The sequence below is a fragment of the Papilio polytes genome, unplaced genomic scaffold (assembly GCF_000836215.1).
Source record: "Papilio polytes unplaced genomic scaffold, Ppol_1.0 DF822733.1, whole genome shotgun sequence".
Lineage (NCBI taxonomy): Eukaryota > Metazoa > Arthropoda > Insecta > Lepidoptera > Papilionidae > Papilio > Papilio polytes.
In genome coordinates, this window is record NW_013526471.1 from 947,485 (window position 1) to 969,713 (window position 22,229).

The 22,229-nt window shown below is 32.5% G+C and overlaps 3 protein-coding genes across 3 annotated transcripts in view; 1 reads left to right on the top strand and 2 right to left on the bottom strand.

Annotated features, from left to right (window-relative positions):
* LOC106105655 overlaps positions 1-3,881 on the bottom strand; it is a 5,337-nt gene extending 1,456 nt beyond the window's left edge. Inside the window, exons 1-6 of the mRNA XM_013286079.1 lie at positions 3,044-3,881; positions 2,654-2,888; positions 2,054-2,297; positions 1,098-1,331; positions 667-844; positions 5-64 (exon numbers count right to left, since the gene is read on the bottom strand). Coding sequence (XP_013141533.1) covers positions 5-64; positions 667-844; positions 1,098-1,331; positions 2,054-2,297; positions 2,654-2,888; positions 3,044-3,580 — 1,488 coding nt within the window. The 5' untranslated portion in view covers positions 3,581-3,881. The remainder of the gene's footprint in view (positions 1-4; positions 65-666; positions 845-1,097; positions 1,332-2,053; positions 2,298-2,653; positions 2,889-3,043) is intronic.
* A 1,371-nt stretch (positions 3,882-5,252) lies between these two features.
* Positions 5,253-6,918, top strand: LOC106105694 (putative nuclease HARBI1). The gene is made up of 2 exons (XM_013286120.1): positions 5,253-5,428; positions 5,668-6,918. The coding sequence occupies exons 1-2, from the start codon at positions 5,424-5,426 to the stop codon at positions 6,011-6,013; spliced, it is 351 nt and encodes a 116-aa protein (XP_013141574.1). The 5' UTR covers positions 5,253-5,423; the 3' UTR covers positions 6,014-6,918.
* A 2,191-nt stretch (positions 6,919-9,109) lies between these two features.
* On the bottom strand, positions 9,110-22,228 carry LOC106105656 (DNA-binding protein D-ETS-4-like; the record flags this gene model as incomplete). Its single annotated transcript, XM_013286080.1, has 5 exons — positions 9,110-10,336; positions 12,384-12,548; positions 16,710-16,854; positions 19,098-19,252; positions 22,126-22,228. Coding segments are annotated over 5 exons (759 nt in total), but the record flags the coding sequence as incomplete, so codon positions are not given.
* Position 22,229: the final 1 nt, after the last annotated feature.

The following is a 22,229-nucleotide window of genomic DNA, read 5'->3' on the forward strand; positions in this document are numbered from 1 at the left end:
GCGCCAGCACGGCGCGCCACACCGACAGCTGCGTCCATGTTTCATAGAAGGCGGGTACTGATGGCTGAATGTAACATTAAGACATTTTATTAATTAATCTATACTAATATTATAAAGAGAAAAGATTTGAATTTTTGTAAGTATTAAAATAACTCGAAAAACTACTGGGCAGATTTTAAAACTTTTTTCACCATTAGAAAGGTAATTTATCTGTGAGTAACATAGGCTACATTTTTTATTTAATATAAAAATTAAAACACCCGGCTGAAGCACTAGTAGTAGAAATAGCGCCATCTATTGTTTGCATTGCAAAACACAAATGCGATTGCGTTTTCAAACGCACGCAATAGAGGGCGCTATTTCGTGCGCTCAAGGTTTTAAACATATCACACTGAATAAACTACTACACTGAATAAAATAATATAAAAAACTTATGGCTAGTAGTATTTGAACTCGTTTTTCTTTAACCATTTTTTTTAATTTAAGATTTCACGTAAGCTAATGTTAAACGGCGATTTAATATATTCTATGACACTCCAGAGAAGACGTGTCGTATGAAACCTCATTCGTCAAAATCGGTTCAGCCGTTAAAGCTCTAAGCCGCTATAAGAAACTTATATTAAAACAAACATACGCGCGTAAAACATATATCTCGTAATAACTAACCACTGTTACATTCCCCGTGGTGTTGAGGAAGACGGGCGCATACTGGTAGACCATCAGCTCGTCGTACATCCTGGCGGCGGAGCAGACCAGCAGACAGGCCGTGTAGAGGATGACCAGCACGATGGGCTGGAACCACGGCTGCAGACCGCGGGACACCTCGATGCTGCCTACATCCAGTCTGCAAACATTTTTTAATTATTTTAAATTAATGTATTTATTTATTTACTAGCTGACCCCCGCGGCTTCGCCCGTGGTGAGTTAAAAAAAAGACTTTTTCAGATTTACCTTTGTTTGTGAAAATACAAAAATATCAATTTTCCACCACCTAAGTCTTTTAAGAGGTTTTTATAACTTAATTTAAGATATATCCCACATTTTCAAAAGTTACTAGCAAAAATGTAATTTAAAAAAAAGCATTGTAAAAAACTTACCTATCTAAAACTGATAGTAGACACAGAATACAGAAGAAGTAGTATGTAGCCACATACGGCATGGTGATCACAGCATGGAATGACAGATGCCCACCATCCAGACTGTCAGAGCAGCTGATGAGGAGCAGGTGCATCAGCGACAGCCCTCCCAGCACCCCGTGGCACGCCGGAGTGCAATTTCTCCACGCCTTCTGCACGTTAAGAGCTATATCTAATGGTGTTAAGTTCCCTAACCTGAAAATAATTAACAAAAAATGTGTAAGAATTAAATTGTAATTTATTTTTCAGTTAACCATCCTTCAATGCTTGGATGGAAAGTCCCAGGGAAGAATGGGAGGGCAACATAGCACTACTCATAAAAAAAATTTATAAAATCCCTGTCACCCTGTATATTTGTCAGTCTTAAAATTAATTTTACAATTCACTTTTTGTTATGAAATTACTAACATATTAATATATTAGTCGGACGAGTGGTTTGCAGAATTCATTCGAAAGGAAGATCACATAAACGGTAACGATCCTCCATTGTGGGCGTGCATATGTCGGAAATAATGAAACAACAATCGCGTAACATTAGAATCACCATCTTCAATGAAAAGTGCACGACAAAATCTTTTAGGATTGCAAACATTTACAGAGATTAACCAATTAATTTTGTAATTAACAAAGCACATTTTTCATTCAATGACAACTGTCATCAGTCATTTGATCGTCGCCTTGACATCTATTATACAATGCACATTCAGCCAGTATTCAAAATTATTGGTGGCCAGTAACTTTAATCATTCAAAAAGTATCAATAATTTGCACCATTACATTCAAATTATCACGATGAAAATTCTTATATCTCTAACTTATTGATTAAATTTAAAATAAGTCTGACATTATTATTCTTGAATTAACAATAAGAATAATAACTTTAGTAATTTAAATTTATTACTACTCATAATAATTACCTTAAATATTTATCATCATCTCTAGTTTGCTGTTCTTCTAGTATTCTATCTCTGGATACAGCTCTAAATGTCCCACCACCTTGAAGATATATCTTTTCTGTTCTCCGAGTGAATGGATCAAGTCGTTCATCATTTGGTGATGTAAGAGGTGATGGTGATGAAAATGGATTGTCAATGTACTGATCATTATATGGAACATTTGATTCTAATCTCTCCAGCATTGTTGATAAGTCGGTTGGCCTCACTGTAATTAGAAATGTAAAAAAATCATGTATTTTTTAATTGTATTTTTATTTGCCATATAAGTAAGCCTGTCTATTCTAATATTATAAAGAGGAAAGATTTGTTTTTTGCATTTATTAAAATAACTCAAAAACTACTGGGCCAGTTTTAAAATATTCTTTCATCGTTAGAATGGTAATTTATCTATGAGTAACATAGGCTATATTTTTTAATTTCACACAGGTGAAGTCGCGAGCAACAGCTAGTAACCAATAGTTTGAATTACTTCACAGTATGTTGTTATTTAACTATTGCTTTTTATGTTTAAGTTAGAAGGGGGCACATAAGCAGTGGATTGACTAATGTTTACTTTCTTACCTGGTTTTGTTCCATTTTTACTTTTAGTGCCAGTTTTAAAAACTTTAGGGCTAACTTCCTTACTAACAGCATCACTCTCTGTGCGCTCCTCTCTTGTTTTTCGCCGAGTCTTTCTCGGCTTGTGTCTTATTTCTCTGGAAGTTCCATTGTTTTCTGTATCATTGGGTTCAATTTCCAACTCACCACTGAGGGTCACCACTTCATCTTTGTTGTACTCTTTTAAGTAATCATCAACCTGAAATAAAATTATGTTAGAAAATTAAATATAAAGTAAAAAAAAATTGCCACACTTGAAAGTGTCTAAAGAAATATAGTTCAATATTACAATTAGTAAAAAGTTTTATATTTTCATGTGTTTGCAGTAAATTAACTTTAACAATAAAAATGTACCTTTTCTAAAGCACTAAGACTAGACCCAGGGACATCGAAGTCATGAAGCTCCCTGTCTCTGTGTCGAGATGAATGTCTCTTCTTTTTCCTATAAGATGGACTTCGCTTTTCCTTATGCCCACTAGAAGGTCTTGACAAATTCTTCATGAATTTCTCCTCCAAGCCATTTGGGTCATGTGAATAAAATACAAATGATGGATTCTTATCAGATTTCTTTATTTCTTTCTCCACAAATCCTAATATACCCATTTTTATTTGGTCATGAATTGGAATTTCAACATCCAGAGACTCTTGTTCTGAATTTATCCAGTTGTCTTTTGTTTTAGTTTTCTCTGCCGATGTCTCTGGCTTTTCTTCAACTGTAGTTGGCGTATCTACTGGTTCAGTGTTTGAAACATGGCCGTTGGAAAGTTTGCGTGATGCTGATCTACTTCTACGTTTCTCAGAGCTTTTACATTTAGGTGATGGCGACCGAGCAGCCGTATGCACCTCGGCAATTTCTTCCTTAACTTCCACACTCTTACCTGCCTTAATCATTCTTTAAATATTATAATTATAGACCTTAACACAATTAAATGCAAGACTATTAAACTTTTTCTCTTGATTAAATATGCTACAATAAACTCTCAAGAAATATAATGCATGTTTTATGCATCACTGTATGTTTTGTGCCCTTTTGTACGAAGTAATGACTTTAAAAAACATTTTAAATGCACTATTAACAAGGCGCTAAAATGTCAGATGTCAACGGAATGACGTCACATTGACGTCATACCCGAATATGCTACTCGCTCCATTTCACGCAATTTCACAAGTTTTAAACATCTCACAAAATAATGTTGAGATTTCATTATTTGTTTATTTCACCTTTAAACGTTTTAAAAATACGTATTTAATGATAAATTACTTTAATTGCTGAAGAAAAGTAGTACCTAACACATTGTTTAAGGATTTTTGTTCACATTGTTCTTCGAAATCAGCAAGCTGCAGTCAGTTATCAGCTTTTCTAGATTACTTTAGCTTATCGTAATGGACATCATGAAGGTTTGTAAGATAAGGTTAAGGTTGAAAGGGTATGTTTGTGTATATTTTAAATAGAATTTACTTTATAAATTAAAAAGACGAGCTGGGCATCGACTAAAAAATATTTTTATAAGTATCCATTAAAATTGTATTAACTAATAGACGTTACTCAAATTAACCCTATCTATGTTTCATATAAGAAACCGAATTATATTTCCACGGAATAGCATTTGATGCAATAAACTATAGAACAAAGGTATCTAATAACAACAAACGGCGACGCAAGTAATAATTTCTAAGTTAGGTATGGACGCCGCGCCGTTCGTACCAGCTGGAGACTGGACTGGACTCACAATTTTGGAATGTAGCCGACCTTTAGGCAACGCCTTGTTGTGTCCCAAGCAGTAAGAAAATAGCGGAAATCGTGCTAGATTATTTATGACCGAAAAACCACAAGAACTAATAGGCTGAATAAATTTTTATCTACCTTAATAAAAAAAAAATTATAAGAAATATTTTGATGTCCAAATAATATTTTCGTTTTATTTTGTTTTGTAAGACTGTCATTTTTTCGTAATTTACAAATGTTTCGTAACAAATATAATATTGTCATGAATATATTTTTTATATTATAAAACAAGTCGATGTTGTCAAGTGTAACGCAACATTTGCAACTTGGGCCGCGCACAAAATTTAGTTTAAGCTTGAAGCAAAATGGGAAATTATTCATAACATTTGATATCGTCACGAGCATAATAACAATATAGTTGCTTTAGATCTATATCTTATGAGTATGAAGCGTGATAATTATTTACATTTTAATTTCATAGATTAAAAAACAGTAATTGTTAAGCAACTAAGGGTGAGTTGCATCAACTAACCGTAACCGTAACCATGGTCTTTACGACGGTTAAATCTACGGTTGCGCTTGATTTTCGTTGCACCATTTTTACGTTGATTAAAATGACGTCATATTTAACGGTAATTTTGACCGCCCAATTTTGGCCGGTTACGGTTAGTGTTATAGTTAACAAATGTCAGTGTGTAGGGTAATGTCAGCTGTCGCAAGTTCTTACCTATATAAAATAATATTATAAATACATATCTACAAAAAAATAGAAAAAGAAATACTCGCTACTATAATGTCCGTACTACGCTCAATATATGGGAATCAAGTTCTTCAAGTGAAGATAACGAAGATAATTTTGAGTATAGAAGAAAGAGAGAAGTTGTCCGTCGTCGTGTTGATAAATTTCAAAATTGGGATGACAAAGAATTCTTGGACAGGTTTCGTGTATCTAAACTTGTGGTAAAAGCGCTGGTTTCTTCAATAAGACCATTACTTCAAACAAAGACAATGAAGTGAGTAGATGGATATATATACTACTGCTACTACTATACTGTACCATATACTAGCTTTTGTCAGCAATTTCGTCCACGCAGAAATTAAAACTTTTGAGTACAGAATATATCAAAATAGTTAACTATCTAACATTAGTATGATGATAAAAGGAAAATAGATAGCAATTGTAAATGAAAAAAACATGCATACATCAATCTCTTCCAGGAAACTTTTCTTACTTGTGTATTATTCTTAACAGGAACAAAGCTATAACACCAGAACAGCAAGTACTGATGACTCTCGAGTACTATGCATGTGGATCTTTCCAACGTTGTATTGGTGCAGCGTCACCAGGTGTGCATAAATCCAGTGTGTGTCGATCAATACATCGTGTAAGCAGAGCAATTGCTGGACTTCGTTCTGAGTGGATATCTATGCCTCAAAATAGGCAAGCTATGGAATATGGGGCCAGAAAATTTTATGAAATCTGTGCGTTTCCAAAAACAATAGGTGACTGTACCCATATAGCAATAGAATCTCCAGGTGGAAATGATGCTGAAGTCTACAGAAATAGAAAACAGTTTTTTCCCTTAATGTTCAAGTAATATGTAATTCAGCTATGTATTTATTATAACATAGTGGCACGTTGGCCAGGCAGCTGTCATGACTTTCTGATGATGATTTCTGGTTGCTGGGCGACAAAGGCTATGGTGTAAAACCATATCTTCTCACATCTTTACGCAATCCTACCACCGAGGCTGAACGCCTTTACAACGAAAGTCATATTCGTACGCGAAATGTTATTGAACGTTCTTTTGGCTGTTGGAAAAAAAGGTTCCCTTCTTTATCTTGGGAACTCAGGACTAACCCAGTAAAAGCTCAAGCAATCATTGTTGCAATGGCTGTGCTACATAACATCTGCAGAAAAGTCAGTGGCCCTATGCCATTTTCACAGCATGAAGAAGAGGCTGTCACAGATGAAGACGAAAAATAGACGAAATAGTCCATCAGTCTCGGGTAATGATGAATGTAACAGAAATATATTAATTAATAACTATTTTCGTAGACTAGTTCAGACATAAATAAAAACCTATTTTAATAAAGACTAATTATTTATTTTTGATTTTAAGATATCTATTTCTAAATTTAATTTAATCAGTTCTAAGTGATGTTTTTCTTCGTTATGCCTTAGTTTTTATTCGTGGAGTTCTACTAAAAACTAAAAAACTAAAAGTTTTGCTCGTGCTTGCCATCTTATTTTATAATAACCGTCGATTGTAACCAACCGTCGAATTGATTTCCAAATTATGTAATGACAACGGACTTTAAGACACTTTCCTGACATTTAAATTTAAATGATGTCAGTGTAAAAAATATTACTTATGTAAATATTTGGGAGATAATGTGTTTTATCACTTGTAACCCTATTTACTATAACTTTTACAATAGATGTCACGGTGCAACGTTAGAAAGTTAATGTTAAGGTTACTGTAAATGTTACCGTTAAAATTAATTTTAACAATAACGATAACCGGCGATATGATGCAACTCACCCTAAATATTTTTAAGACAAAACACCAATGCAAAACATAAGTGCAGTATTTAAAAAAAAAAAAGTTTGTCTGCCTTCTTGGTAAAAAAGTATTTTTTTTTCTTTTAAGAACTTATATGCTGGACTTTTTTTGCTACCAGTTAATTTAATTTCACGGTTAAGTTAACCACAAAGCGACAATCGACAGTTCGCGGGACTTATTGTAAACCTTAATTCTGGCCTTCCCTAAAACTTTTTCCTGTGACACATCTCGTATTTTACTAAAAAAAACCGAGAGGCTAAAGTTCATAGTTACGATTAAAAAATAAGAAATTTGAAGGACAATAAGATAAAAAATAAAGATATTGATGTAAAACTGCTAATATGACTATGAAGTCATAGTAATATTATAAATGCGAAAGTTTAGATGGATGGATGTTTGTTAGAGTTTGTAACCTAAACCTTTAAACGCATCTCGTTGAAATTTGGCATAGAGGTAAAGAATTGTCTGGAACAACCTATAGGCCACTCCCTTTTGTTTTTTTTTTAATTATACGCGGTCGAAATCGCACGCTAATGCTAGTAAATACAATAAATAGTAGACAATCTCATTAACTGTCATATTCAAGAGTCCCTTAACGCAGGTTTAAAAAAATAAGCGTGTATCTGGCTGTAAGCCTTATTACCATGTGCTATTTTTGATTTCAATTTAAAAGTATTTAAACAAGAACAGAAAAATGAATCACGGTTTACTCATCATCTGCAAGACCTTGGCATCATTTTTATTATACAGAGGTGAAATTCTTACACACATAAGGACCAAAAATGAATAATCAGGTAAAGTTACGTCAGGTAAATATCTGACAATATTATAACCTCAAAATTCGCAGTAATTTAGTCGAGCACCGAGTAATCTAGTAACTAAATGTATCTGAACATTAAAAAAGCAAGCTATTAGCAAATCATACAGATGAGATTATTTTAGTTACCAAAATTATCGGTGCTAAACTAAATTACCAACCTAATAGCAACTAGGCATACTTGTCAACATTTCACTAGTAAATTTTATTGCCTAATTCATTATGTTGGTATAGGTTTTAAGACTGAGGTTTGTCAAATTAATTTTATCTTTGTTTATTTTACAGTCGTTTTATAGATTAACTAACTTTTGCCCCCGGCTCCGTCTGCGTGGAATTAAAGAAAAAGTGAGTAGTAAACTGTAACAAACATCCTTCATAACTTTCGTATTTGTAATATTAGTATGGTTTTAGCTTAATTTATATGTTAATTAAGTGTTTAATAATTAAGATATAATTTTGTCTTCGCATTGTTATAATGCAAACTTAAACGTCAATAGGAGTGGATTATCAAGTGTCATCTTACACAATTGGCGGCATTCCTCCCTCCCCCTACCCGAGGTCGTTCTCCCCTCCAGTGGTAGCGAAAGGCCGGCACTTTCACTGAAAGAATTTCGTCAGTGGGTGTTTGTTGACGTCAAATTTACGCAACGTGATGCAATGGGCAATTATAATTATAATCCTTCCCATGTAAAGGACGAAAAGGGATTTTTAATTCACTTCCATTATCTTCCACTTCAGAAACTTACCACAAAGTAAACAGTATCCTGATTGTTTAACTGTGATCTTTCATTTTTCAAACAATCTATTACGAATTAACTTATCTAAATTGTTGTCTTAAATTCTTAACTATTCAGTATGTTTCCGAAGTAGTTATAAAAATGCAAAGGTTGTCGTTTTATTCTAAAACACAACTGGTTTTCACCGATTTGAGTTTGACATTCATCGTGATCCGAATAAAATTAGTAAAAACCATGTAGTTTGTTCTCAAGACGAAACTGCAATAAATTTATTTTTTTTAATCAGCTTTTGGTATTAATAATCTGTGTTAATAGACTATTATTAAAAGTTTAAATTGAATATCATTTATTTGGAAAAATGAATAATTGTCTGTTTCAGTTTTTTTTTACTCTACATTTAACTTCATTATTATGATTTATTTATATTATTAGGGTATATTAAGGATATTATTAATATTTTGTGAATTAAATTAAAAAGGATCTATCCTTTAGTTATATTTTGAGTATTTTCAGCGTCCATAATAACATTACAAGTGGAGTCCTGCTGCTTTTCTTAAGAAAAAAAAACACAAATTTCCTTTAAATGGCCATTTAATATCATTATGGTGTTACATAGATTCATATACTCTACATTAGTTTGGTCCAATAATTAACTTTATTGCTACAAACGCTAACTGCGTCGATACTTAAACTAACTTAGTCTAAAACCCAATTAAGCCAACACCACATTTTTGTTTTAAACATAGAGTATTTTTTATTTACAATTTACATAATTACATCGGTCTTTTATTACTCTTAGCAAAATTTTGTCCCCAATAAATTTGAATTTCTCAATGTCTATTTGGCACAAAATTTTTAGCAGCCGATTCGAGAATCATTGACCGATGAAAGTCATAGAAAAACTACACGTACATTGCAAGTGTCCCTTATTTGTGAACAATATCACTCTTAATAATAATAATATCAGTAAACATTAAAACTAATCGTAAATCACAGTTCATACAGTTATCTTTCACACATCAGCACATCAACGAAATGTCGACAATACGTTCATATATACGAAGATTTAAATCTACTTTAAATAATTACAAATAAAATTAAATCTAAAGTAAATACTAACAAACGAGTCTTGAATTATTCAACAAATCGTTTCAAAGTATTTACGACTACACTTAACTACATGTTCATAGAACGTACTAGAAATATATCATAGATATATGGGATAAACATTACCAGCTTTCGATAGACAATCGCAATTGTAATTAAACTTACAATCGTTTAAAAAATCGACAATCGTCATCTAATCGCCGGTAAAAAGAACTTAAAACTAAGACAATCGAATTACCCCGTCCAATAGAATTCCAGAGAAAATTACCTTTCCCGAATTGTATGGAGGGGCAACAATCGGTCCGCGCGAACGTCCCCAGGCGTACTGCCCTTACTGGGCTTCGGCGGCCGATCGACTAACTCTAAGGCTATGCCACGTTTTGCGTTAACTTCGCAAATCGCAACCAGCCCTCGTACCGTCCGCATTACCGCGGCTCTCGCATTCACTTATTTACAATAAATATTTACAATTAAACTTAAATCTAAACAACACTGTAAATAGTTACAGGCAGTACGGATGACAAAACTGATAGACGAGCCTTTGACTCCTCTCGGTTTTCTTCATGATTCCTTTCTTGTAATACTGTCGTATGCTTCTCGACAGTTTATCGTAGTTCATCGCCGGCCTGTTCTTTCGCTTGCCCCACAGTCTCGCGACACGGACTGAATCTTCAATTTTAAAGACCCCGTTACCTGAACAACGAGACATACATTAAACATCGTTAAATAGAAGTTCGATGCAAATAAGACGATAACTTTTGGTAGAGCAGTGAACGTGGTGTTGCTACACTTGTAGATTTATTAGAAACCGAAATTTGAGAACGCTTTTATATTTTATAATACAACTTTAAGACAAATAAAAATTTAGTTACGGGATTTCTTGTATTGTAGCGTTTGAACAGAATAAAGATTAATTCAAACGTCTACTATTTCGACATCTTTGAGATATAAATTGAAAAGTACAAAAATAAATGACCTTCGCGAGCGTTTAGGATTCGATACGGTGGTACGATTCTTAACACGATAGTCTGAACGGCGTTATAGATTTTCTCAGAAATCTTTTCGGAAACTACGACGGAACGAATTTCAGTTCAAATTATCGGAGCATTTAAAAATTAAAACGCGATCGACAGACGAAGGGGGCAAAAACGTTTATAGTTAAATGGTGAATTAAACAACGTATAAATCGTAACGTACCATTGGTAGTGGCAAGTCACGAAGTTGTGTTAACCTTTGCAGCGCCACACCACATCGTACCTAACAGATGGCGAGTAAATGTCTTGCTCACCTTGGTACTAGAATGTTGTTATGAAATTCCCACTAACAATCGATTGTACACTACATAATATATTAACCATAACTGAATGCACATAATCAATGAAAACTTAACTATGTATTTATAATTTAATTCATTGCATTCATAATTGTTTACGTTAACTTTACGACTTGTTTTACCGATACATTGTTGTACTAATTAACTAGATCGTATTTTCGTATTTCGTATACACAAAATCAAATACAGGTCAACAAACAGTTAAAATTTTATCAAATTAGAACTTGAAATAAATTAAAAAAAAGCATTATAATTATTCCAATTAAAGTAAAACACATCGGATTCAATTGCAGTTATATTTGTATTAATAAACATCGTTATTCCTTTCATTGTCTTTGTAAAGACAGAGACAACAATAGCTGTCAATAAAAATATCATGACAATCGAAACCCACAGTGATGTTTTTATAATTACTTCACGTTCCGTTCGTTGTTGCCAAGTTAGATAAAATGCTAAAACAAACTGTTGATGTGCTCATTTGTATGCGACGTAGTTGTCGTGGACTATTAAATAGTTATAAATAATCCAGCTACTATTATTGGATTTATTTTATTTAAATTATGTCGTACAAACATTCTAGACTCAAAGTTAAGATATGTTGTATTACATAATGTATGTTTAATTACTGGATTCACAGTTGTCGCTTTTACGAAGGCTAATTTGCCTTCAAATTCGTCAGAACGGAATTAAAAAACCTATTATCATACTATTATTATAAATGCGAAAGTTAAGATGGATGGATGTTTGTAGTCTGAACGGCTGAACGGATCTGGATGAAATTTGGCCCAGATGTAGAGCATAGTCTGGAAGAACAGATAGGCTACTTACTTTTTTAGTACCACGCGGACGGAGTCACGGGCGAAAGCTAGTTACTTCTATATGCAAAAATCTGGTTCTAATAAAATCTGTGCAGCTATTAATGGGCTTATCCAATAAGTATTATATCACGTGTACGAAATGTAAACATTATATTTTGATGTTAGAGATACATTAATTTAATTTGTCTATATAAGAACTAATTTGACATGTTTGTTGTTAAATCAGTATGATTTGATAACAATTATTAAGCTGATTAATAATGAATTGACACTGAATATGATCGATTCATCATTTATTGTATTAACTAAATTATGTTCTTATCACTTTAAATATATTATAATTCATATATCTTCAATTTTAAACATAGCCTATGTTTTTCATTATTTTTTTAATTAATGGACGAAGTCGCGAGCAGCAGCTAGTGTTTTATAATCAATATTTGCCGTATACACCGAAACAAGTAATATGTTGCTATGGCAACTTAATACTAGATAAGGATTTCTTAATTCTTTTTATAACATGTGATAAAGATATATTTGAGATAAATTTAACGTTTTTTATTTGATTAAAGTGATCAGTTCAACTTACTTCGATCCAACCATCGTATCGCTGAGCCGTGCACTTGCGGCGAGGCTAGTAGCTCCTTAAGGAACTGCCAGAGATGAATGTGCGTGCTGCCCGATTTCGCCTTGCCCCCTGCGCTCCCCGACCCTGCACCCGGTGTACTCACGCTCACTGACTCTGAGTCTTCATCTGTCAAAACAATAATTATTAAATACCAATATAACACGGCGAAGAAAAGCAGCGTTATGCAACCTGCATATATCGGCGAGGAATTTCAGTAGTTGACTATGATCTAGTCACCCCAAGGGTTGTCTCCAAGCCCTTGAATGCGTATAGTAAGCTAGAGAAGATCTATATAATCCTAGTACTCATACAATGTCGTTTAAATTGTTTTATGCAAAAAAAATGAATATGCTTTTTAAAATCTCCTTCACAAGGCCTTTCGCAACATCTCTCCGAATAGGATAAACTCAAATACCGTTTTATTTGAGAACTTCGATGTTAACGTACGTTTCTGTTTATTTAAAACCTATTGACCTTTACTGCAAACCCACTGAAAGATAGTAAAACGTTTACAGTAAACGAAACTCTTCTCTTTATTGCCTCCAGTTCTATTTAGAGAAGCTTTAATGTGGCAAACATTTCGTACAGTTATTTTAACACCACAAAGTTTACACGTTGCACAGAAATAAAATAATATAAAATAAGAGCTTACGATGATATAAATTTGAGAGATTTATTTATGTTTATAAATTTATTCTTATAATACTGAATGAAACTGCGTGTTTTAATTAGTCAAAAGTGTAACTAACAAATGTACAATTACACGAATGTTTTCTACATTTTCAATTGATCAATTATTTATAAAGTATTTCAAGTATATCCAGCATTGATACTTGTGTAAAATAATAAAAACATCAAGTAACACTAACCCAAACATAACTACGATAAATTCTAGAACAATCAATAATGTGTATGGATGTACGGATGACTTTTTACAAAGATGGTAGTTACCAATCAATCTCGAACACATAGTGACCTTGCGTATACCAGTTCACATCTATGTCACCGGGAACGGCGCAAAAACTGGACTTATCTTTTCAAACTAAAGCAGTGAATGGATCGATAGAACTTCTATGGTTAAGGCTTGATGGATTAAATAACGGGACATAGCGTTACTGCGAAGAGCTAACATTAGACCATAAATGCATCATTCTACAATTCTAATTTTAAGTTTTATTTACAGGCAATTTTGTTGAAAACGAAATCAATTATTTATTTTATTACATTAAAGAACTGGCAAAATTCTAAAAAATAAGTAAAAAAAATAAATCAAGAAACAAATGAATCGAGATTTAAATTTAAAAACGCCGAGTCTATTTAAATACAGAACAACCAGACTATCTTTTGTTTTTACCAGTTCAAATAATAATAAAGCTAATTAAACATTATCAGTTATTCAATCTAAACTGATTAAAAAGATAACAATATGAAACATACCTCGTGTTATTTATAATTTGATATTTTTCGATCAGTTTTAACTTTCCATTGCTTTAATTGTACTAGCTGCATTTTATCAAGAATCTTTCTTGTTTAGTTCTATCTCATTATTATCCGACTGGACGTCAGTATAAATCTCTCCATCTACGCAACAGCCGCGGAATGCTGACAGAGATAATTGCCAATAGCTGTTTCCTGTGCTACTATCCAGCACTTTTTTATAAACTAGCCATCTCGATTCTTAATATATCTAGACGATTTTCAGGATTAGCCCTTTGTAATGTAGAGGATTGTAATTTTTTAAAAAGGGGAGACATACTTAGAGGTGAACAACGACCCCCATAGTCATCAACAATACTACATGAATTGCAAATGCGTTGCCCACCTTTTCAAAAATGGTACGATAACTTAAAGGACACAAGTGTCCTATTTTTAAATTTAATACATACTAGCTGTTCACATCCGCATGAAGTTATGAAAATTTAATTTTATTATTCACATTTGTCAAATTATCAAGAGCAAATGTCAAAATGACATGACATGACAAACCTTGACAATCTTGCTTCCTTGATGTGGGCTGCAACTTATGGTCTCTTTTCCACAATAGGGTTTTATCCAAAATATTTACCCCCTAATTTTAATAGCGTGAAAATTTATAGCCTAAAGCGTGACGTAAGTGTAGGGTTTTTTTTATTAAAAATAAGAATTATCCGAAAATATGATGTAATTACTGACATCTTAGGCAACAAAGAAGTGTGTGTTTACGCTTTATTATAATAGTATAGAAGTATAGAGTTGGTCGCTTGAAAAGTCATCCGAGACAATATAAAAAATAAAAACAACTTAACATTCGGTTTCATAACACATTCTATAAAACCAATCATACTATGTCTTTCATTTGAAATGAACGCCGTAACCATTCTGTCTTTATTTTCAATTCCCTCGTAAAGTACGAAGTTAACTGGTACCTATACAGTTGGACATTTATCATTAGGTTGTTTGTCTGTACGTATGTGGGTCCGCGGCTAACGGTTGATCACAAAATGCATGAGGCTGATGCATTGATGTGCCACATCGGTCCACGCAGACCGTTCGACGACTTTTTACTATCGTTTTACTAACAAGGCACATTTATATTGGATATGATGGAATCTATAACATTTGAAGCTTCTTGCAAAAAATATCGATTGAAATGATAATTTATTCATTATTTTACAAACTTTGGATAATTCGTTCCAGTCTCAAGTTTATTGCATGTTGCTTAATATTTTTAATCTATATTTCTACCAATATAATAAAGTGTAAACACACACTACTTGGTGCCGTAGGATATCAGCAATTACAGCAGATTTTTGAATAACTCTTTTTATCATAAAATGCCCTACACTTGCGACACCCTTTACACTATTTGTTTCACGCTATTAAACTTAGCGGGTAAACAAATTGAAAAAAAAAACCTTTATATGGGAGAGGGACTATAAACTACAAGCTGCCAACATTAAGGAAGCAAGGTTATTTGGTAACGGTAATTTTGACATTTGCAATTGAGAACTTTAAAAATAGAACCAAAAGAATAAAGTCTTTATAACGATGAAGCCGCGCGGGAACAGCTAGTTAAGAATAAAATGATCATTAAATACTAACATAATTATCGTTAGAAAGATATATATATCCGAATTCATTAGTAATCAGTTATTTAAGTCCAATTAAGAAATAAGTATTTTAGATTCCGTATCTCAACACACGTTTGCGATTCATCGTTCTAATAAATTAGCTTGATTTACCAATGTCTCAAAGTTGTATAATAAAATTTATTGACTTACAAAAATGTCGATCTTTATTAATGACTAGCTGTTCCCATGCGACTTCATCCACATAGAATTATGAAAATTTTATTTTATTGTTTACATTTGTCAAATTATCAATTACAAATGTCAAAATGACATGACCTTGCTTCCTTGATGTTGGCAACTTATGGTCTCTTTCTCATATTAAGTTTTTTATCCAAAATTTACCCCCTAAGTTTAATGGCGTGAAAATATCTTGCCTAAAGTATGACGTTAGTGTAGGGCTTTTTATTTAAAAAAATAATCATCCAATAATATGCTATAATTGCTGACATCTTAGGCAACAAAGAAGTGTGTGTTTACACTTTATTATAATAGTATAGTATAGATAGATACCGTATCAATATAAAACAAAATAAAAACCTCACTTTCATGGATTTCAAATACCTTATATGGCGTTAGTGAATTATTATTTTCAACTATTTACGCAGATAGATATTTTGATACCAGATTTAAATATGGAATTATTACGATTGGATTATCTTTAGTAAATAACGTTAGATATATATTGATAAAATAATTTGTTGTCCTTAATTCTAATACATAAATTTATAATACTTTTTATCGTAAAACATTATGTTATCTACTAATCGATAATATCTCTAATAATGAAACTCGCAAGACAATATTCCAATACATTTTATGTAAAAGTAACAATTTTTAATCAAATGCTAAACAAGTAAAGTTTTATACCACGTATTCAATAGTAAAATAAATTACTTGTCTTAACGTATGAAAAACTTTTTTCTAATTATTCATATTGAAATATCTGTTAAAGAGCAATAAATAAATTATTCATACTAATATTATAAATGCAAAAGTTTGGAAGGATGGATGTTTGTTATAGTTTGTAGCCTAAATTGCTGCACGGATTTCGATGAAATTTGACATAGACGTAGATAGTCTGGAACAACACATAGGCTACTTTTACACTTTTGTTTTTTATTCCACGCGAACGGAGTCGCGGGCGAAAGCTAGTGATTAATATGTTTAAATTGCTTACCATCACTCATATCGTCAGCCGAGGGCAGACCAGCTGGGACGGGTTTCGGCGATGTTCGTTCTTGTTCTGACCATGGCGCTGGTCTCCAGCTCTCGTGTCTCGCTGCCTTCCAGATCTCCAGTTGTGCGTACAGTGTGCTCCCAGCCTAATACAACGAATTATTGAATTAATTGCGATATTCTTGAGAAAGATATATTATATCAATTCAACAAGGTTTTGAAATCAATATGAGTTGATGAAACCTTTAAACCAAATAAAGGATTTTTATCTTGTATCGTATTGTTTGAAATGGACAAGATAGTTCGTTTTGTATGCAAGCAAGTGCGAGCTTGTGGCTATGGACTTTCATCGGCGGGTGAAAGTCGAGGCGGTGGCGCGTGCGACGATAGCCATGCGCAATCGATTGAAACACAATAACAATAATCCCAGAAAGAAACAATAGAAGGACAAATTTAATTGATCGACTATTATTATAAAATTGAAAAAACTCAAAAACTACTGGGTTAATTTTAAATTTCTTTCACCATTAAAAAGCTACGTTATAACTGAGTAATTAAGCCTATGTTTTTTAGTTATTATTTTTAATTTCATGGAGAAGTCGCCAGCAACAGCTGGTGTCTAATAAAAGACTTCTTTGACTTTAATACTTGACCGTTTAATATTTAAGTATGATAAAAGTGTTTCGATTGTATCTAAATGCAGCCCTGCATAAGTTACCTAATGTATTTCATAACACCAGGTTTTCCTTAACGGATTTCCTTGCGTAGCAACTTCGTTACGCTAATCTAACTTGACGGAACTAGGTAACTTAATCTTGTTCTAAAATATGTAATGTAATGTTTCCTGATGTCTTTCTAATATTTTTGCAGCTAACAAATTAAATTTAAAATAGTTTGTTAGTCTCCAAAAAACATAAATTAGCAATAACTTAAATAGAAAACAATTATTGTGATTAAGTAACTAATTACTTAGACAATATTGCATTGTTTGTTTTTTCAGGCTAACATAACTTTTACTTTTTCATTGTTTACTTTACTTGTTATTTAATAGCGTTCATTGTTATTTAGTCTTTGTGTTTTTTATGTTTTGTGTTGCAACATGTCGCATGATGTAACCGTTTACACTGCCAGAACATAAGAACATAAATAACTTGTTAACTCTGTGAATAAGACAGAGGATAATTTTAATGCTAGTGGAAACCCACCTTAAACAAAGAACTTAGCTTAAGTAATTTGTTAATTAAATTAAAAAAAAAACAACTTGAAATTCTATGTATAACCATGTCTATTCGATTTTTATTTTGTTCTGGGTCACGTGATTTAGTTTATTACATTCCATACATATCGTAATGTCAATGATCTTTGCTCCCTATAGATATGAAATATCACAATTATTCGATACGTGCTCACTGATTTCTCTTGTAGTTTTCATTGTACAGAAAGCAATTTCCACTTTACATACAATCGAATATCGTATAGACTGTCATCGTAATTTAGCAAATACTAGCTGTTCCCGTGCGGCTTCATCCGTATGAAATAGGAAAATTTTATTTTATTGTTTAAATTTGTCAAATTATCAATAGCAAATGTCAAACTGACATGACATGACAAACCATGGCAATCTTACTTTCTTGATGTTGGCAGCAACTTATGGTCTCTTTCCCACATTAGGTTTTTTATCCAAAATATTAACCCCCTAAGTTAAAATGGCGTGAAAATATATAGCCTAAAGCGCGTTGTTAGTGCAGGGCTTTTTTTTATCAAAAAAAGATTAATTTAAAATATGCTGTAATTGCTGACATCTTAGGCAACAAAGAAGTGTGTGTTTACGCTTTATTATAATAGTATAGGTTAATCGTCCTAATCACGTTGTAAGAACCAAATGACAATTTGAAATGGATACAGAATAACTGTTTTCGACTATACAATACAATGTTTGCGCGGTCTTATCAGTCCGTTGACAAGCTGCACTTTGATAATGTTTACCCTCAATATGCCCCGGGGTCAAACGATTAGAACAATAAACTCGCCTCTGATGACGTTTATATTCATCTTGTATTGTTCACAACAATACAATTATTCAAAACACGTAGATGTCACCTACACTAATATTATAACGAGGAAAGATTTGTATCTGTGTATGTATTGAAATAACTCAAAATTTACTGGGCCGATTACAAAAATCTTTTACCATTAGAAAGCTACACTATCAGTCAGTAACATAGGCTATATTTATTAATTTAACGCGGACAAAGTCACGAGCAACAGCTATTTTTAAATATATTTAACATAATTATTAAATCGAAGGAAAACATTGTAATGGTTTTTGTTTAATTTTATTACAGTCTTTTGTTTTCATTAATTCCTGGAAGTTAAATTTTAAACTTACTTGTGGCGCTCTGCGATTGAATTCTTCTTCAGTGAGTGCGACGAGCGCAGTGCCATCCATAGCGAAGTATTCTGCAGGTACAGGGGCCAGGCGGAAGTGTTGCAACGTGAACATCACCCACGACTGTACGTCGTCTGCGCTCCACTGCAGCGGGTCTATAAGAGATACAGAGTGTTAGTAAATGTATTACGAACATAAAAATAAAATTTACATGTAGTTTTAGGAACAACCAAATATACAGGATGTTATTTAATGTGTAAAAGTTGTGCTGTCGTAATTATATGGTTTGATTTTGTCGTAATAAAATTGATGTGACACGAAATTTTAAACAAATAATTGCAGATTGGTACAAGAAAGATCAGAAAGGAGAGCAATACCTTATTTAAGCGAAGGTTAAATTTCACTGTTATATTATACTAGCTGTTCCCGTGCGACTTCATCCGCATGTAATTATGAAAATTTTATTTTATTGTTTACATTTGTCAAATTATCAATTACAAATGTCAAAATGACATGACATGACGACAACCTTGCTTCCTTGATATTGGCAGCAACTTATGGTCTCTTTCCCACATTAGGGTTTCTATCCAATTTATTTACCAACTAAATTTAATAGCGTGAAAATATATAGCCTAAAGCATGACGTAAGTGTAGGGCTTTTTATTAAAGAAAGAATGATTCAAAAACATGCTGTAATTGCTGACATCTTATGCAATAAAGTGAGTGTTTACGCTTTATTATGATAGTATAGATTCAAAGTAAGGGTGAAGATACATTGCAATGATTACTAAGTTTAAATTACCGCTATCTAAATATACGTATTTGACAATAAAATCTACAGAAATGATACTGTCAAGTATAATTAAAATCTTTATTAAAATTGATCGCAATCAGTTATGAGTCATTTGTCAAATTGTCTATCGTATCAAGACAATATTGATGGTACTGTAATCCAATTATTTTTATCACTTAGTACATTTTCGTACTTTTCCTTAAGTTTAAGGAAAATGTAATATGTTTTCGATGATGTTTATCTAAAAGACAATATCTGTTAATGCCTGGTTTTAATATTAAATAATTGATTACTTTCAGTAATGACTCACTTAGCTATCATTAAAAGACAATTTTTATCATAAAACCGACTATTTATTATTACTATATATAATACTAGCTGTTCGCGTGCGGCTCCATCCGCATGAAATTATAAATTTATTGTTTGCATTTGTCAAATTTTCAGTTACAAATGTCAATATACCAATTACCTTACTATAGCAATCTTGCTTCCTTGATGTTGGCAGCTACTTAACCATAAGTAGATAGCAATCTTTCCCACATTAGGGTTTTTATCCAAAATATTTACCCACTCAGCTTAATGGCAGGAAAATATATGGCCTAAAACGTGACGTAAATGTAGGGCTTTTTATTAAAAAAGAGTTATTCAAAAGTATGCTGTACTTGCTGACATCTTAGGCAACAAAGTGTGTGTTTACGCTTTATTATAATAGTATAGACTAGCTTTCGCCCGTGGCTCCGTCCGCGTGAGGTTAAAAAAACAAAAGTGAGTAGCCTATATGATCATCCAGAATATCCTCTATATCTGTTTCAAATTTCATCGATATCGCTTCAGCAGTTTTGGCTGCAAACTCTAACAAACATCGATTCATCCAACTAAACTTTCGCATTTATAATATTAGTAGTTGTAACACATAGTCAAATGTGTGCTGTGGAAACGTTATAAAGACAACAATAAGCTTATCAGTAACGTATTTAATGAGTATAGTGACGTCAGAGTGTAGAACATAATGTTTTTGTACATTGTAATAGTATACTAAAAAAACAACGCAAAAATAAAAATACGCGAGGTGTGAAATATTAATAAGTAATTATCGTCGATCATCTATAAATATAGATTTGTATAACTTACGCGGTTACGTAACATTTATATGTTCTGAGAATTATCTAAAATAGTTATGTACATAAGTAGGAGCTATTAGTACTTGGAAATACTTGATTTAATGTATTTGCAAATGAATTACGTTAGTAATTGCCCTCTCAACGATTGAAGTGAACAGAACGGTACATGTTAATTCATTCAGTTTCCATTCCGACAGTAATATACAATGACCGTGAGATTATGGTAGTAATAGCATATCGTTTACGATTTATTTTATTTTTATTGCAAGTATCACATATAATGTTGCCATCGTTAAATTAAATAATTTAATTGTTGAAAAAATTATGATTGTTCCCGCAAATAATTATAGATTCACGTATTACCTACACACATAAAATAAAAACGTTATGTCGCTTGCTTTGAATTTTGCACTCTTATTCCCGCTAACATCGCGCTCTTTGTTTTTTATTCTAATTCAAATTTTGTCTATTGTTTTCTTGGCGGCCAGTACGATATTAAATTTTCATTCACAATATTTTTGCAAATTCATCGATACTAATCTAATAAATAGGAAAGATTTGTATTTTTGGATGTATCGAAATAACTCAAAAACTACTAGGCCGATTTCTAAAATTCTTTCACCATGAAAAAGCTATGTTATCAGTTAGTAACATAGGTTTTGTTTGTTATTTTTTTTTAAATTTCACACGGACGAAATCGCAAGCCACAGCTAGTAAATTATAACTAACTATATTTAATGTAAATATACTGTTACTTTTAAATAATTGAAAACATATTTACAACTGTTTTAGCGTTTTTTTTAATTGCTTATCCACTGTCAAAAACTACGATTAAAACTTTAGTCTACTTAGTACAGTTTTCAATTCTTTAGTATAGTTTTCTAACAAGATGTTTTAGATTATTACAACTGTTAATATTTTTTCCTGCTATGAGAATGACGTGAGTAATAATTGCCCCATTGATAGTACGGAGTTCAACCTATTGAATCGCTATAAAGTTGCTTTACGTCACATACTTAATTCACGATATGACAGCTAACATATTTCCGACGTGAGTATAGTATTTTTAAAATGTAAAATGATGACTAAAAGCCAGAGAATATGTGTGACTCACCTGGTGAGATGCCGAGGACGGTGCACGTGCTGTCGACGTCACGCTTTGACTGCTCGATGGCAAGGGACAGCACGCGGTCTATGTCAGGGGCCACAAGCGCCTCG